General features: G+C 37.5%; 2 protein-coding genes across 2 annotated transcripts; both read left to right on the top strand.

Annotated features, from left to right (window-relative positions):
* The first annotated feature begins 1,055 nt into the window (after positions 1-1,055).
* On the top strand, positions 1,056-2,293 carry LOC121767839. Its single transcript, XM_042164164.1, has one exon. It carries the CDS (start codon positions 1,280-1,282, stop codon positions 2,078-2,080), a length of 801 nt encoding a protein of 266 aa, XP_042020098.1. The 5' UTR covers positions 1,056-1,279; the 3' UTR covers positions 2,081-2,293.
* A 13,874-nt stretch (positions 2,294-16,167) lies between these two features.
* Positions 16,168-17,199, top strand: LOC121779932. Its single transcript, XM_042177412.1, has one exon. The coding sequence runs from the start codon at positions 16,168-16,170 to the stop codon at positions 17,197-17,199; it is 1,032 nt and encodes a 343-aa protein (XP_042033346.1).
* The last annotated feature ends 1,929 nt before the right edge of the window (positions 17,200-19,128 follow it).

Below are 19,128 nucleotides of genomic sequence, written 5' to 3'. Positions count from 1 at the left end.
AATGGATAAACATCATAATACGTTGGTGTATGATCAAATATTAACTTTTTATAGTAATAACTAATAACTAAATATCAATTTTGTATGTTAAAAATATCAACACAAAGACATAAATTTATCAATCTTTCTTGTGTTGATATTTAAATTTACATGTTGTATTGATATAATTATGTCTTTGTGTTGATAATTTTATTACACAGTATTGAAAGTTATTAGTTATTACTGTAAATTAGTTAGCACACTAACGCAACCCTACATATTGGTTCATTTTTTGAAATATGTATTGTAAAATGATTTTATATTCTACGAAATTGAAGAGACAAATTTTAATATAAAATTGGTAATTAAGAGGGTTTAAGAAAAATTTGTTGAAATATTGTCAAAGAGAAAATGACATTCATCTCATTAGAGAAATAAATCTTAATATAAATTAATAGAGATTAAATTTTGATGATCCTACTAAAATGGAAAAAACATTACTACTCCCTATTTTACGTGGTTGAACATATTATGTCTTTATATTTTCATTGCCGTTGATGTTACCTTATTATGTCTCTAATAATCATTTGCATCCCATTTCTCGATCGTGTTAGGTGGTTTCATACTCACCATTATTTTCTGAATTTGGTCAAATATTTGTTTATTCTATAATTTTAAAAACAAATAGTAAAAATTGCTCTATAAATTTACATTTTTCTCAATTTTTCCCTGATGAAATATTTCAATTTCCTATTTGTAATATATTGTTGATTTGATTCACACATATTTTAGAATAATGATATGATTGAGTTATTTGCTAAATGTATTGAGAAAAATAGTGTCAAATGAAATTCATGGACGATCTCGTCCTCGTTGAATGTGTCTAATGCCACATTACATACAATTTCACATAAATTAAATGTTATGTGAAAATTGAGAACTGTGTTAACTTTCAAAATTACAAAACAGATTAAAATTTGACTAAAATTCATTATTTATTGTTCAACACTCGATGGAAAATGTACTTTATCATGAATCATAATATATCTAAATGGCACCTCCAACTCTAAGGTAAAAGGGAAAAAGGCACACAATAAAAAAGGACAACCTTTAGTTTAATGCCTCTCCCCCTCCCCCTCATTTCTTTTAAAACTTCAAAACCAATCACCAAAAACTCACATACAAAAACACACACACAAACTAACCTAAAACCACTCCAATCCCATTTACATCAAATCATAAAACACACACAACCAAACCAAGACCACTTGAAAAAAAATCAAGAACTGAACAAAGAAAAATGAGAGGTAGAGAAGGCAAAGGCCCTCCCTCCACCGATCTCCTGGTATGCTTCCCCACTCGGGCTCACCTCTCCCTCATGCCAAAGCCCGTATCCAGCCCGGCCCGGCCCCACCACCGCCGCCGCCCCTCCCTCCTCAAATCCACCACCACCAACACCACCGCCGCCAGGTGGGCCCGCAGCAAGAGCAACAACAACGAGGCTGACTCGGAGCCGACCTCCCCGAAAGTGACCTGCGCCGGGCAAATCAAGGTCCGCTCATCGAAGCCGAATTCATGCAAGAACTGGCAATCGGTGATGGAGGAGATCGAGCGGATGCACAACCACAAGAAGCGCCCGCCCTGGGCCGCCGCGCTAGGCTTCAAGAAGGAGGCCATGCAGTTTTTAGCATGCCTGCGCAACCTCCGCTTCGACTTCCGCTGCTTCGGATCCATCCCCGCCGCCGAGATCAGCTCGGATGACGACGAAGAAGAATTAGATGACGACGGCGACGATAACAAGGGAGGAGCTGTGTTTTCGAAGTGGTTCATGATTTTGCAAGAGGAGAACAGTCAATTGAGGAAAGAGGAGGAAAGTGTGGCGGCGGAGGCAATTGTTAATGAGGCGGCGCCGCCGGCGAATGCGCTGATGCTGATGCGGTGCAGGTCGGCGCCGGCGAAGAGCTGGCTGGAGGAGAAAGAGGAGGAGGAGAGAGAAGAAGAAGAAGAGAAGGGGGCGGAATTTTGTGAATTTGCGGTGGAGATTGGGAAGGAGGATTGGATTCAAGAGAGGATTTGCAGAAGCAGGAGTTGGAAGAGATGATGCTTTCACAGACGGTTTGATTTTATTTTTATTTTATTTACTTTTTCATGCTACTAAGGTTAATGTTTTTTTTAAAGATTAAATAGTTTGTGTTAAGACATAAAACTGATTTATATTTGTGGTGGGGAAATTTGTATGTGGTTTTTATGATTGAGAAGTGTACTAATTTGTGTACAGCAAGTAATTTTTCCATTTTAATTGTCATTTCATATACGTATAAATGTACAATTGCAAATTTTAGTTTACCGTCATACTATATCACTCTGTCTACATACTACCTTCATTCATTAAAATATGGAGTACTAATTTTTATGAGCGATTTAAAATAAGGAGTATAAAAAAAGTAGTAGTACTAATTAATTAAGAAAAAGAGTGTATATTTTCATCATGGGGTAAAAGTTTATGTCAGTGCTCCATTATACTCCTAAGGGAAAATTATTATAGAAAAATTATGCATTTTAATCAACTTGCGTATATTGGCAATCACCAGTAAAAACATGAAGTTTAATGTTTTTCTCAATCTTTCCATTAAAAAATATTTTGATTTCATATTGTAATATATTGTCAATTTGGTACACGCATGGTTCAAATTGATGAAGTAGTTGAATTTTTGTTAACGGTTAAGTGTTAATTTTCCCCGAACATTGAAAGTAGTCTTAAAAATCTTAAAACTTTTGAAACTATGCAATTTTCCTAACTTGACCCGAATAGAAACTATTCCATACACATTGATCTGACGTGGATAGCCGTGAAATCTATACGGCTTAGTCCCAATTATAAACGAAGCGACACCGTTTTAAAGCTGAAATTCGTGAATTCAATATTGAATAATATATGCCTAATCGGATAAAATATGCTTCGTAAATCTGTCAGGTTTGAAGTTAGTGGAATATATCAGAATTCACTCAATTATCATAAATTATAAGCACAATATCCCTTTTCAAAATTACAATATGAACCAGAACTTAATTAAAAATCATGAATTTTCTAATAATTTTTTCTTAATATAAATTCTAAAATACGTGCAAAATAATAATCCTACAATTTATATGCACAATCGAGAATGGAAAATTATGAACAATGGCTAAACTCTCTTGTTTTTTCTTTCCTTTTTGGGTGTATAATGTGTTACATAAGTATGTACAGATATAAGCATACAGACTGGATATTTATGTATTTTATTGTAAACCCTATTGTTTGTTCTAGGAGGTGATGTTATTGGAATTTGAAATTCGGAAACATGCAGAGAAGTAATATTTTTTCTTTTCCAAGATGGATTTCTTTATTTATAATCAGTGAGTATAGTTGTTTTCTGATAAAATTGGTTATAACCATATTTTTTTTGATCGATTTTACATATCATAATACAAGTATTTAATTATTTATTGTAGTTTGAGGGATCCAATCTTTTTAATAAATTTATAAACATTGAAAGTGGTGACCAAATCAAGAACGTAACGTGGAGCAATAATCAAGTGAGGATGAAATGATGAAAATATTCTTTACACTAGCGGAATTTTAGGTAGTATACAAATCTCAAAAGTGTTACAGATGTTACTATTTCATGATTCTCAATAGTTAATTACGAACTTTAATATTCAAATTTTTGGGGATTGATACACATATAATCCCGTCATTTGCTTCGTCATCAACATATTATATCTACTCAAATATATACACCAACTTTTTCCAAGTAGTAGTACATAATTTCTTTATTTTATAAAATATCCGTTGAAATAATTACAAAAGGTTTATTATAAATAGTTTTCCACTCACACTTTGAAAAGGTTTTGTTGGAAGATGTTGGAAGATCCCGTTGGAAGATCCCGTGATAGAGGGGAGAAGATCTCGGAGCTGGTTTCCTGTAATCACATTAATTTGAGAGATTAGGAATTGATTTCTTCCTTGTATAGAAGATTATGATTAGGAGAATATCTTACCTTATTTGTATATGTGGAGGCCTTTAAAGAGGCATGTAAATCAATGAGAAGAAGTGAATAACAATTGAGAATTCCCTGAAGTCCCTTTCTACATGGCATCCGAGCCAGAATCAAATTAGGGCTCAGATTATTCGATCATCACAGCCCCATACCCATACCATTCTCGGCCAAAATCAACAAGAAACCAGTGAGCAAACAAATCCAAGTCAGTAACCAAAATGTCAGACGAGAAACCAACCGATAAGCCGACAGAGTTAGAGTCATCAAGCAGTAAGATTCGAGCAAGTAAGAACGTGACAGTAGCGTTCAAACTTAACGGGGGAAATTACCCGTTATGGTCGCGATTGATGAAAGTCGCGATTGGGAGCAGGGGAGGCTACTCCCATATAACTGGAAAGCCAACTCCACCACTGCCGGGAAGCAGGGAGTACGACGATTGGGAGGAGACGGACCTGATCGTGTTCTCATGGATTGTAGATAATATCGAAACCGATATTATTGCCGACTTCGCCCATTACCAATCGGCGAAGGCTCTCTGGGACAGCCTAGCCACCACATACGAGAGTGAGGCCGACCTCTATCTCGTATACGACCTGGAGGACAAAGCAAACACAATCAAACAGGGCAACATGGATCTAGAGACGTACTACCGCAAAATCCACGGAATGTGGATTAATATCGACCGGTGTCAGAAACAACCGGTTGATTGCTGCGAAAAAGGAGTAAATCAGTTCAGAGTCTACACCAACACCAAACGATTGCTTCGGTTCTTGGCGGGATTGAATGAAGAACACGAAGGTGTTCGACGGGATATTCTCAAAGAAGTAACACCGCCCCCACTGGAGACCGCTTACGGGTGGATTAAGAAGGAGGCGGCACGTCGGAGGTTAGGGCCACCAGAATCCTCACTCACCCAGAACCACGGTGGGGAATCGCAAGGAATTGGCCAAGGATTGGCGGCTCAGGGACAGCGACAGAGCAATCGCAACGGATCCTGGCGTCAACCGACCGCCGCTCACCGCCCGGGAAGCAAACCGATCGATAAATCGAAGCTCTGGTGTTCTCACTGCGGACAGCAAAAGCACACCCGAGAAACGTGCTTCCAATTGCACGGTTATCCCGAATGGTGGGAGGAAAGGCAAACGGCGAGGGCTAAGATGGCGGTAGGAGTCACCGCCGAGAATGAGGTGATGAAAACCGGGTCTGGAAATAATCGGGACTCGGTAACCAGACGGGGAAAACAAGAGCCGGAAGCCTCCAGCGGAGGAGGGAGCTGCGGTGCGGTCATCGGCGCAGGGAATTTCGCCGGCAAAGCTGGGGAGCGAAAGTGGGAAGGAGGCGGCGCATGTGACGGAGGTAAAGGGTTAGGGGGTGATAACCCTAACCCTATTTTCTATTATGCACCCCATAGTTACCCGAAATCACATAAGCCAACCCCAAATTGTATGAAATTACACCACATACCCCATCTTTTGCATAGAGACCCCCGACCTACCCGTAAATCACAATATGACCCCCGATTTATAAATTATTATGATAAACCCCCTGATTATGTGACCAATGTGCAATTTAGTGCAATTCCCTTGGAAAATAGATTCGAGCCCTTGGATCATATTTCCGCTGCTTTTACCGTAAAGAGGGATAATAGGGATGATAAAAAGGGATGGATATTTGATTGTGGGGCCACCGACACCATGACACCTAATAAAAGTGATTTTGTTAGTTTTAGTGATATTACTAAAACTTATATACAGACTGCTAGTGGGGAATTAATTACCGTTGCCGGGGCGGGTACTATTGAAATATCCCCAACCTTGAGACTATCAAACTGTCTTTATGTTCCGACTTTGTCCCAAAGATTGATGTCTATAAGCCATGTCACAAAAGAGTTGAACTGTACCTTGCTAATGCATCCCGACTTCTGTATTTTGCAGGATATTCGGACGAGGAAGATACTTGGGCGTGGCACTGAGAACCAGGGACTCTACTACGTGGATGAGATAGCTCAACAAGGCAGTGCGATGCTAGCTCACGGGTCCACGAAACGGGAGATTTGGCTTTGGCACCAACGACTGGGACACCCTTCCCCTGGTTATTTTAGTTTACTTTTTCCTAAACTTTCTATTCCAAAAGACTTTTCGTGTGAGACTTGTGTTTTGGCCAAGAGCCACAAACAATCATTTAAATCCACAAATACTCGTATGCAATCTGTTTTTTCCCTTGTTCATGCTGATGTGTGGGGACCTGCACCTATTGTTGGGGGGAATGGGTTGAGATATTTTGTGATATTTGTAGATGATTGCACTAGGATGACGTGGATATATTTTTTGAAACACAAATCTGAGGTAATTGACAAATTTATCCTTTTCTTTAACCTTATCCAAACCCAGTTTCAGACCACGATAAAAACCCTTCGATCCGACAATGGGAGGGAATTTGTGAACCAAAAAATGACAGACTTCTTTACCCAGAAAAGCCTGATCCATCAAACATCCTGTTCGTACACACCAGAACAAAATGGGGTGGCAGAGAGAAAAAACAGAACCATCCTCGAAATAACCCGAGCCTTAATGTTAGAATCCAAAGTCCCAATGCACTTCTGGCCCGAAGCTGTTGCCACCTCAATCTACCTCATGAACCGACTCTCCACTAAAATCCTAAACAAAAAAAACTCCCCTCGATACCCTCTCCAAACTTACCAAATTACCCCAACACCTTAATCTTCAACCCAAAGTTTTTGGATGTACCGTATACGTTCATATTCCGAAACATGAAAGAACCAAATTATCACCTTGTGCCACCAAATGTGTGTTTGTGGGGTATGGGATGAACCAAAGGGGATATAGATGTTATGATCCAGCTACAAAAAAGGTGGTAACCACAATGAATTGCAACTTTTTGGAAACTGAGTTCTACTACCAAACCAACCTTAGTAGTCAGGGGGAGAGTGAGTCGTTCAAAACATTAGACTACCTAAGTTGGTTTGTGCCTGGGCCAAATCCCCCCAACGAGGACTCAACAGAGAAAGTTAGCGCTATCACCGAGCATGTCCCAAATGCTACAGAGTCCACTCAACCACACTCGAGTATCTCTCCTCAACCGGTATCCCAGGCAAATGAGGTAACTCCCGATCCACCTCCAGAGAATACTACTACTGAATCTACTGTTACAGAGATCATAGATGAGAACACGACACTGGATGAGAACACAGGTCGCTATATCCTCCCACCACGAAGCACTCGTGGGATTCCTCCAAAAAGATTCTCCCCAGAAAGAACAGGAAGGCAAAGTCGATATGCAGTTGCGAACTTTGTCAAGGGAAACTTAGCCAAAATGGCTAGGGCTTTTGAAACTGCCTTGTACGAGGAAGAAGAGATTCCCTATACCGCAGAAGAGGCATGGAAAACTAAGCATTGGAGGGATGCTATGTTTACAGAGATGGATGCCCTGTTGAAGAACAAGACTTGGGAAGTAAGTAAGCTACCCGAAGGAGCAACTACAGTGGGATGCAGATGGGTATTTACAATCAAAAGAAGGCCCGACGGATCTATTGATCGATATAAAGCAAGACTGGTCGCAAAGGGTTATACACAAACCTATGGAGTTGACTATGCAGAAACCTTTTCCCCGGTAGCCAAGATTAACACGGTGAGAGTATTATTTTCAATAGCGGCTAACAGAGATTGGCCCTTACATCAATTTGACGTAACCAATGCATTTCTACATGGAGAACTGACCAAACCCGTGTATATGATTCCACCACCTGGATTCACGGGAGACTTTCAGGATGGAGACGTCTGCAAGCTCAAGAAAACACTGTATGGCCTTAAGCAGTCCCCCCGAGCATGGTTCGGAAGATTCACTGAAGTAATGAAGAAGTATGATTACTGTCAAAGCAACTCAGATCACACCCTGTTCCTCAAAAGGCGAAATGGTAAGATCACTTGCCTTATTATTTATGTTGATGATATGATTATCACTGGTGACGATGAAGAAGAAATCGATCAGTTGAGGAAGAATTTGTCTAGAGAATTTGAGATGAAGGATCTTGGCCACCTAAAGTACTTATTGGGAATTGAAGTGCTTCGATCGAAGCAAGGAATCTTTATTAATCAGAGAAAATATATACTCGATATTCTAGCAGAGACAGGGATGATAGACTGCAAACCGGCAGACACGCCAATGGTCCAGAATCATGGACTGCAGATTCGAGAAGGAGCCAAACTCGTGGATCGAGGGAGGTATCAACGGTTAGTCGGGAAACTCATCTACCTATCTCACACTAGGCCAAACCTCGCCTACGCCGTTGGAGTAGTAAGTCAGTTCATGCACGCACCACAGGAAGAGCATTGGGAGGCAGTGTTGAGAATAGTGCGATACTTGAAGGGCACACCGGGACATGGAGTGCTGTTTAAGAAACATGGGCACTTGGAAATACATGGTTATACTGATGCAGACTGGGCAGGAAATCCTAATGATAGGAAGTCAACAGCAGGGTACTTCACACTTGTCGGAGGAAATTTGGTAACATGGAGGAGTAAAAAACAGAAGGTAGTTGCGCTATCAAGTGCCGAAGCAGAATTTCGAGGAATCAAAAGTGGACTGACGGAAGTATTGTGGCTCAGAAGACTCATGACAGAACTTGACCTTAAGTCCACCCAGCCTTGTCGATTGTTATGTGATAATAAGGCGGCTATTAGTATCTCCGAAAATCCAGTACAGCACGATCGGACCAAACATGTGGAAGTAGATCGACACTTCATAAAGGACACAATTGATGCAAAGATAGTCGAGTTGCCCTACGTCAAGTCAGAAGATCAACTAGCGGACATCTTGACAAAGGCAGTAAGCTCTCACTCATTTCGAGATGTATTGGACAAGTTAAGTATTGGTGATCCCATTACTTAACTTGAGGGGGAGTGTTGGAAGATGTTGGAAGATCCCGTTGGAAGATCCCGTGATAGAGGGGAGAAGATCTCGGAGCTGGTTTCCTGTAATCACATTAATTTGAGAGATTAGGAATTGATTTCTTCCTTGTATAGAAGATTATGATTAGGAGAATATCTTACCTTATTTGTATATGTGGAGGCCTTTAAAGAGGCATGTAAATCAATGAGAAGAAGTGAATAACAATTGAGAATTCCCTGAAGTCCCTTTCTACACGTTTCATAAAAAACAAATTAGTACTCCCTATGTCCCAGTGGCGTATCCTGAATTTGTAATTTGAGGTACGAAAAATAATTACAACGACTTAAAATTTCAAAATGTGACTAATCATTTTTGTTTTTTAACGTTTTTTCAATTATTCTTTTAAATAAAATCTTTTCTTTTTTATCAAAAAACTTCATTTTAAATAAATATAAATTACTATTTTATAGTATCATGTAAATTATATGTTTGAAATACAAGTATCCATGTTTTGTTAATTAGTAATATATAATATAGATATGAATACAATTAGGAGGTTAGTTTTATAAATTTGGAATTTTTTTTAAACTACAAAAATATATACTTTATATTCAAAATATATAATTTGGAGTATTAATCATATAACTATCTATTAAAAATATAATTAATGAAAAGTAAATATGAAATAATACAAAATTAAATTAAAAAAGAGGAAGTTAGTGGTTAAACTAATAAATGTATTAGTTAAAAACAAAATAATTAATAAATCTTAAATATGAATTGAGAACAAAATAAAATTGAATTAGAGGTGATATAGATTAAAACAAAGTTAATATGGGGAAGAGAAAGTGAAGTAAAAATTAAAGAGTGGGACATGTAAGCAAAAAGTTTGAAGTTAGGTCTCTGGCTTGGTGAAAGATCCCTCATACCACTGGGTCACCGATGTTTCCTGTGATAATAGGACTAAATACAGTATTAATATACAAAATTTTGGGGGTACAGTTGTACCCCTTTGTTCCAATGTATATACGTTGTTGTCTGTCCCACTACAAGTGAGGCGTTTCTTTCTGGCAGTTGTTTTGCGAAAATAATAATAAATAGTTAAAGTGGAGATAAAGTAAAATAAGAAAGAAAATAGTATAGAAGAGAGCCGTATACACATTATTATCTTACTTACTTTACTTTATCTCTACTCTAACTATTTATTATTATTTTTATAAAACAACGTCCGATTTGGAGCGCATCGCTTGTAGCTGGACGGATGGAGTATATATTTGAGGTTATTTCGATAATACAATTTCTTAAAAAACATAATTTTCATTATTAGGCAACAATTAAGGCTTGTGGACATTTAAACATTTTCTATCGAAAACATTACATTACTTTTATTTTATGTAGTACAATAATTATTAATGCTACATTCTTTTAATCTATTTACTCAGAAATTTAAGTGGACCCTAGATTTTCAAGCCCAAATAATAATGGGCTTTTTGTATTAAATGATTAATGCTGCTTTTTTAAAATTTATTTGCTCTGAAATTTAAGCGGACCCTAGATTCTTCAAGCCCAACTATTAATGGGCTATGGAAGCCCAACAATAGTCCATTATTTAAAATTCGACCCACCTTATATTTGTTAAGTAGACAGCATTGGGCATAAATGAGAAGGACAAGTTTCCTAATTAGTAGATGCACCCTAATATATATATATATATATACACAAAAATAAAAACCGTGTAAACTTTAGCGGATCCAGAATTTTTACTTTAAGAGTGCGGTAAATAATAACAACGACTTTGAACCTCGAAATCGGAGCATTTGCTAGGATAAAAGGGACAACGGTTGAAATTTATAGATAGGTATATTGAGCTAAAATTAAAATGACAAAAAAAAAATTTATACAATTATAAAATACCCCTTGTTTTCCGCTAGATTCGTCGGAGTGCGTGGACTTATATGTAGTGTTTATTCATGTGCATGTTTAAATAAATATGTATAAACGTCTGTTTATTCCATCAACTAGTCATCGATCGATAATCATTAATTCGCTCTTCATTGGCTAAAAAAATACACAATATATTCATTTTATACAAAAATAAATGTCTCTATCAACCCAAAGAAGGGATTACACGCGTTTCATTTTCGTACAACGAAAATATGTCACTTTTAGGTTGGATGTTACCACTATCATACCCCTTTGCTAAATTAATAGAATTATGAAATATTTTTCCAAACTTAGGAATAAAGGTGGAATAAAATAGCCGCAATTTTCAAATATTCCTGAACGAAATACGTGGGGAATTCGGATCTTAAAAGTTGGGAATTTGATAGAGTTGGCCAATGCCTCCACCAAAAGGAATATGATAAATTTTCAATATAAATTAATACATAAAATACAACATATTTTTAAATATTTTATATAATTCGGTTAGCAAAAAATTTCTTTGACGTGCAAGTTCTTGAGCACACGCGTCACTCAAAAAACGTGGATAGTATAAGTGCTCAACGTTGTAAATGGTAGTAGCATAGTATATTTGTTGAGTGTGTGTATTCGAAAGGGAGAGTTTTTTTATAGTTGCAGCTAACAGAAATGTGGTTGAACTAATCAATCCAAATAGTTAATTTTTAACTATATATCAGCAAAATAAAAATTAAATGCAGAAATCGAGATTTGAAAAGAATATAACGTGAAGATTGTGGGAGAATATTCAAACATGTGTAGCAGCTACGGTTAGGCTTATTAAAGTTACACGTAAGTATTATATAGGATTCTATTAGGCTACTCTTAAGCATCAAATAAATCATAGCTATTGAATTTTTGGATGGATTGAATGGTTGTGATAAGTTATATTATTAGATTAATATGTTATATTATTAGATTCAAATGCATTACTTTACTATAATAGTACATTATTAATTAAGTTATATTATTAAACTAATAATCTACATTATTATTAGATGAAATGTGACATTAATCTAACTATTACAGTAGATCACAAGACCAATGTGTTTTGTTTTTGAACAATATTTGCATATTGGAAATGAATATTTATGCACATCCCAATATATTAATAATGATAACTTGTCCAATAATCTTTCAATTAATATTTACATTTTACACTCGAATAAGTTAAATAATTCAGTCGGTGTTTATGATTATATATTCTTTTCAAACATGAATATATTGCCAGAATATATACAAACTATATTATTCGCCAACATGCCACTAAATAATGCAGCAGGTGTAAATGATGATTTTGAGCTCAATTATTGTTCAAATTAAACGAATATTTATTACTTCCCAAAAATATAAATTACCACCTGAATTAAATCTAACCACGTATAATTAGCTACAAGGAATAATAATTAAATAGACACTAAAAAGAGGAAGGAAAGAGCATCAAATGTGTACGTAATCTACTTTCCAATATTCGAATACTCATTTCGATCTTGAAATTAACGTGACGGCGGCGGAGGGCGGTGCTCAACACGGCGGCGGCGGAGGCGTTACTAACCATCTAATTGCAATTTGTCCTTGTTAACCTACCTTTTTACCCAAACTTAGGCAATTTTAATTAACCTAGTCACCTATACTTATTCCCTTAATTAATTAAACTAATACTTTATTTCTTATAGCCCACTATTCCGATTAATGAATATATAGTGTTAACCAAATTAAATTATCTAGAGTCGACTATATTACGATACATCGTTATACATCATGTTTTAGACAGTAGATTATATCAATTTCAATAATTCACATACGGAGTATAATAAAACAATTGCCAGATTAGCAAAATAACTGATTACTCCATACGTCCATGTCCCTTCAACATTAAATATGTATCATGTTTGGTTCATAAGATTGAATCCTTCAACTTAATCATAGATGAATAGTCTCATGATAATTAGTCATAGTCTCCCTTCTCCAACTAAAATAATCCCACAACTTAATCCTAGATGGATAGTCTCTTGATATTAGTCATGGCAACCGAACGGCACCTTAAGGCACTTTCTAAGTTTTCCCATGAACTTCGAAAATAGTCAATTAAATTCCAAACTTCTTTAGTCTCGTGTAATTTTTTCAACCCTTCTTTTTGGTGAAATTTAGTTGTCGTGTCACGCCGATACTAACATATACTCCCTCGGTCCGTGAAAATTTTTCACTTTGAGCATCCGCAGTTGTAGAAGGACGGCGTCCGTCCGTGCCAGCGGCGCGGCGGAACGCTGCTCACCGCTACGCTATTGCCGCTGGCGCGACGCTGCTCTTAGCTAAGAGCACGTCCGTGCCAGCGAGCAGCTGACGTGGCGGCTCCTGATTGGCCAACGGCAAATCCGTTGGAATTTATTTTTTAAAAAAAAACCGGATATTAATTCAAAAATCCGATTAAAAATAATAAAAAAAATTATTTTCCCACTTTCTAAAAAATTATATCCGTTTTCTCCCCACTTTTAATTTATTTTACAATTTTTCCCCAAAAATACACATTTTCATCTATAAATACCCCCAGTTCCACACAAAAAATTTCACACCACACTACACAATTCTCATCTAAATTCTCTCATTTCCATTCTTACAATTCTCAATCTTTATTTCACTCTTAACAAAAAAATGTCTGGCTCCGGCGATCACCCCTCCGGCTCCCACGGTTGGAACCACGAATGGTTCGGTTCACAACCATTTCCTAGTCCGGAAACGGAATTTTAGGCCCCTCCTCAAACCCAAAGTTCGCAAGCTCCGGGTGGCTACCGGTCTTACCCGGTCGACGACCAAGATGCCCCCGATGGGGAATACGGGTGGGCACCCGAACCACCCGTACCTAGAGCGGAAGGGAGCGGCGGGTCTCAAACTCCTACTCTTCCTACTCGTGATGTCCGCACCCCGTACACTACGGGGGAGATGGAGCAATTATTCAAAGCGTTTTTATCTATCTCCAAAGATCCAGAGATTGGCACGAACCAATCCGGGGACCATTTTTGGTGGGGCATCTGTCGCCGGTATAATAAAAACCGACCGGCTGGAACAATCGAGCGCAACGAGAGTATGGTGCGCAATGCCATATACAGAGCAAACGAAGAAATCCAAAAGTTCCAGGGGTATTACCTCCAGGAAGAGCGGTCGGCGGGGAGCGGCTGAAGCGAGGTCGACATCATCAGTGCCGCGTTGACGACCTACCAATCCCAACACTATAAACCGTTCAAGTACTTCAATGTTTGGCAGGAGGTGCGTGGGCATCCGAAGTATAGGGGAGGCGTAGCATCTTCCTCTAGCTCATCCGGCAAACGGTCGAGGTCGCTATCCCTATCCGACGCCGGCTCCGATGAGGTGTCACCCAGTTCACCGGAACTAACTTGGGTAGCCCCGATGCCTGCCCGAGTAGTTCCCAACGCTGGCTGCAAGGAAGGAAGAAGTCGACGGCCAACCGCCGTCGTGCCGCGACTCCATCCGCCCCCGTTCCCGCTCCCTTTGTGCCACCTCAACCCCCCACCAACTCGTTGTGGGGGGTTTTGGCCCAACTCAATTTGGCCGATAGGTCAAATATGACCCCCGAGCAACTTCGATCGCATGTGGCAATGATACGGGGCCTCCAAAGAACATTGGGGGTAGAGTCGGATGAATAGTTTTCCACATAGGTATTTTAGCCTTTATTTATATAATTTTTATTTTTTAGGAGTTTAATTATGTAATTTTTATTTTTTAGGTGTTTAATTATATAATTTTTAATTTTTAGGATTTTAATTATGTAACTTTTTAATTTTTAGAACTTTAATTATGTATTTTTAAATTTTTTTTGTAATTTGTAATATTATTCCGGGTATTTTTAATGCATTTTAATTTTGTGAAAATGTTTTTATTTAAATTGAATAATAGAATGGTGGAGCCATTGAGTTTGTCCTTGCGGAAGAGCACGCATGTGGGTGTTGTGCTATTGCCTATGAGCAGAGAGTAAAAGTGGGTCCGGGCCCACATCCGTGCTCGTTGGCAAGAGCACGGATGAGGATGCTATTATTTCCATTTTCGCCCGTCCCTAAAAATTTGTCACCTTTTATTTTTACCGTTTTTGGTAGTGGATCTCACATTCCACTAACCGATTCTATTTCACATTTTATTAATATATAAAAGTAGGATCTACATGCCACTAACTTTTTTAACTTACTTTTTATTACATTTCTTAAAACTTGTGTCGTATCAAACAGTGACAAATTATAAGGGACGAGGGAGTAATAAATTAGTGATATTAACAACTATTTCCTCTTAATACTAACTAAAATTGGTTATTTTCTGACTGTTTATCCCAATACAATTTCTAATATCTAGAAAGTAAATATTTTGAGTTAAATAAAAAAAATTACTAGTACGAATTTTATTTATAAAAAGGAAATAGTTGTAGTATGAATAGTTAAATTCTTTTTCATACTCGTTTTGCAAAATAATAATAAATAATTAAAATAGAGATAGTAAAGTAAAAGAGAGAATAATACATAGAATAGTCTTATCTACATTTTTTTTTATTCTCTTTTAACTTTCCCTCTTAATTATTATTTTTATAAAACGAGTATAAAAATGAATATGACAATCTTTTTAGGACGGAGGGGTATAATTTTTGTGAATGTAATCTCACATAGTACCAGTACCTTTCTCTCTCTTTCATTTTCCTTCAATTCACACTCAACATCAAACTGGCCAACCATTTTTCTCTCACTTTCAGTGTGTGTGTGTTTGAGTTTGACCCGTCGCCACCTACCGGCAGCTTCCTTCCTCTGCTCCAATCCCGGTCCCACCACAATCCCCTCCTTTCTTTTAATGGCGTAAACAAAATGCAAGCCCTTTTTTAACTGCCTTTATTTAATCTCTCCTCTTCTCTTCTTTCACCCCTTTTTTTTCCACCCCCAAAACCCTACTTCTCATGAGAGCTACACCAGTCTCTCTCTCTCTCTCTAAACCATTTCATGAGAGACTAAGGATGAACTCATTCATATATAGATGTGTGTTTGTGTGAGTGTGCTATTTATGCTTATATATGTGAAGCTTTTTTTTTGTCTGATTTGGAGGAGATGGTGTGATCTTACCTTTTACATGCAGTTTTCCTCAGATTCTCTCTCCTTTTCCTCTTCAACTTTTGCAACCATCACTTTCTGCTTGCTGCTGCTGGTTCACCAACTCCATCAATAACACCATCTTTAAGACTTTAAGCACCTCTCCCTCTCTCTCTCTCTCTCTCTAGAAATTTATTGAGCCATGGATTCCGGCAATAGCGGGAGTATGCAGTCGTCAAGCGGCGGCGATGATCAGGAATTCGATTCCAGCTCCTCTTTCCTCACCGCTCCTCACAATTTCGGCGCAATCTCCGCGCCGCAGTTTCTCTCTCATCAAAGCCCCAATTTCTTCGACCCTAATCTCACGCAGAGCCTCGAACACGCCGGGGGATACGCCAACGCCAACGACGGCGATCTGATTTGGTCGAGGGGGTTGAGATCGGAGAATCAATCCTTCGTGAATCTCGGGAATTCGGCGCTGCCGGCGCGGCCGCAGCAGGTTGCGGCGGCTCCTCCGCCGCAGCAGCAGCAGGCGAGAAACCCTAAGAAGCGGACGCGAGCGTCGCGGCGGGCGCCGACGACGGTGCTCACCACTGACACCACCAATTTCAGGCAAATGGTGCAGGAGTTCACCGGCATCCCCGCCGCGCCGTTCTCCGGCGGCTCGCCGTACTCGCGGCGGCTCGATCTGTTCTCCGCCGCCTCCGCCTTGAGATCCGCCGTGCATCTGGACGGCCTCGGGCCTCTCTACCCACTCCGCCCCGCCGCGCATAAGATCCTCTCCCCGTTCTCCTCCTCCACCTCCGCCGCGCCGCCGCCGCAGTTCCTGAACTCCACAATGATCGACGCCATAGTTCCGACGACGATCGCAAACAACAACAACACCGCGTCCGTATCGAACGTCAATCCGAACAATTTCCAGCTCTACCAACACCACGGCATTAACACTCCACAAATGAATTTCTCGAATTTGAGCGGCTTCCTCAGCCGCGACGGCGGCGCATCCGCCTCCTCCGCCGCCGCGCAACACGACGATCTGAGCATGTGGAAAAGCGGCGAAACGGTGAGGAATAACGATCCGATTCAACAAAATCTGCCGGAATTCAACAACAACAACAACAACAATATCGGATCGCAGAATTACAATTTGAATGTTGCAGAAAAAGGAATGGAGAATGCTGCTTCGTCCACTGCGGAAGGTACAGTTGCTTCATGGATTTGTCCTTCCGATTAAATGAATATTTTTTTCTTTATTTGTAGATTAAGTTAAAGTAATGACGGATTAGTTCGTTAATTTTAATTAAGTATATTATATTTGTATACATGAATATTTTTTGGGTTTTAATTTATGATACTGTTTATTATCACTCTTTACCGTGATTTTTGGGATTTTTTGATTTTTTATTGATAATTGTAGTACAGTGATGCGGCTGCTTTACTGTTCTTTTAAATATCTCAAGGTCCAATTATTTATTACTAATATCTTTTTCGTATTAATTAATGTTTTGAGATTGATAAGAAAGTGAAGTGTAAGATGGATTACAACACAAGAAGATGATGTTTTTGGATCTTCAAATTTTCCTAAATTAAATAAATAATTAATAGTATTATTTCTCATTATCTTAGTGTTTCCTTCCACCAACTCCCATTTGATAGAAAGGGATAAATTGGAGAATATACATAAAAATAATGTGGGTTGTATTAGCTCGTGCCACGTCCAAATACAGTGTATTAGGACTGCGACAAAATTAATTTTCAAAAGTCATTTTCAGATATTATAGTTTTAAATTGTTATGCAAGATAGCTATTTATAGATATAAATAAAGAAACAGGATTGGAAAAAAAAGAATTTTTTAGATTTTATTATTGCATATTTAAATTTATCATAGCATAGTTTTGCTTAAGATTTTCCAATTTTTGGTTTCTCATTTATATAGAAAACGGTATTCTAATTTTAGTGAGTAATAAAGTATATCATAAGTTTTTTTAGCATTCGACAGTTGATTAAATTAGATTTTTAAAATTCTGATTTAAAAGACGTCATCAACCTGAGACGATTTCGTCATTGCGAAATGAACTTTATTGTGGAAGTTTTTTTAAAATAATGAGCAACAAAATAGAAATATATAAAAATAGTTAAAGAGAAAAATAAAACTGATAAAAACTATAGGAAAAAATAAATTTTCTGTCTAATGTCACTGCAGAAAAAAAAAGAATGGATGAAAAGATGAAAAATAGAAGTACAGTGTCACGCAAGTGTCAACCACTAAAGAGGAGTGATCTTACAACATCTCACAATTACAATAGCAAATAAATCATCACTTAAGCAATTGAGATAAAATCGGATAACAATAGACAACAATGAACATAAATAAAGCGTTGAATCATTAATAACAAGCAACGACAAACTTTCGAGTTTCGAAAAGTCAATTATGTATATTTTCGATAAAAGAAATCAACAAAATAAATTAATTCTCTATTCAATATCACTACATAAAATAAAAGGAAGATTTGGCGAAAAGAATAAAAGTAGTGGAAAAGTGTTATCCGCTAAAAGAGGAGTGATCTTACAACATCTTCACACGAAAAGAAGTTCTAAATAATAATTACAAATCAAATCGGATAAACACATATATCAATAAATATAAATAAAGTATTGAATCACATAACAAACAAAGGACAAACTTTCAAATTTTGCAATGTCAACAATATATTTTCTAGTAGAAGAAATAAACAAAATAAAACATCTTACAAGAGATATCATGTGTATACATTTCTTGCTTTTAATATAACAACCCATGCAAATTCTAATGATTTGAGAAACTTTTCATATTTTTGTTTCGTTGTATATTTCACATATTGTACGTTGTAAATAATAGTATTTGATATGAATGAATGAGCATATTGCTATATTTCAGTATATCACGGTGCCCATGCATATTGTCTATTGATATATGCGACAGTGTGTTATTTTATGTTTATATATAATATGCTATTAAGATTATCAATCATATTTTTGTACGTGCAAAACATTAAAAAAAACAACATAATTCTTTTATACCATTATTTATATGGTTCAAATAAAATTCATAATTTTTCAGGCATATTTTAAATAACAAACAAATAGAAATATGACATCTGAAAATTGTAGCCTGACATGTGC

The sequence above is a fragment of the Salvia splendens genome, chromosome 2 (assembly GCF_004379255.2).
Source record: "Salvia splendens isolate huo1 chromosome 2, SspV2, whole genome shotgun sequence".
NCBI classification, from domain to species: domain Eukaryota; kingdom Viridiplantae; phylum Streptophyta; class Magnoliopsida; order Lamiales; family Lamiaceae; genus Salvia; species Salvia splendens.
This window is presented reverse-complemented; position numbering and strand designations above follow the sequence as displayed.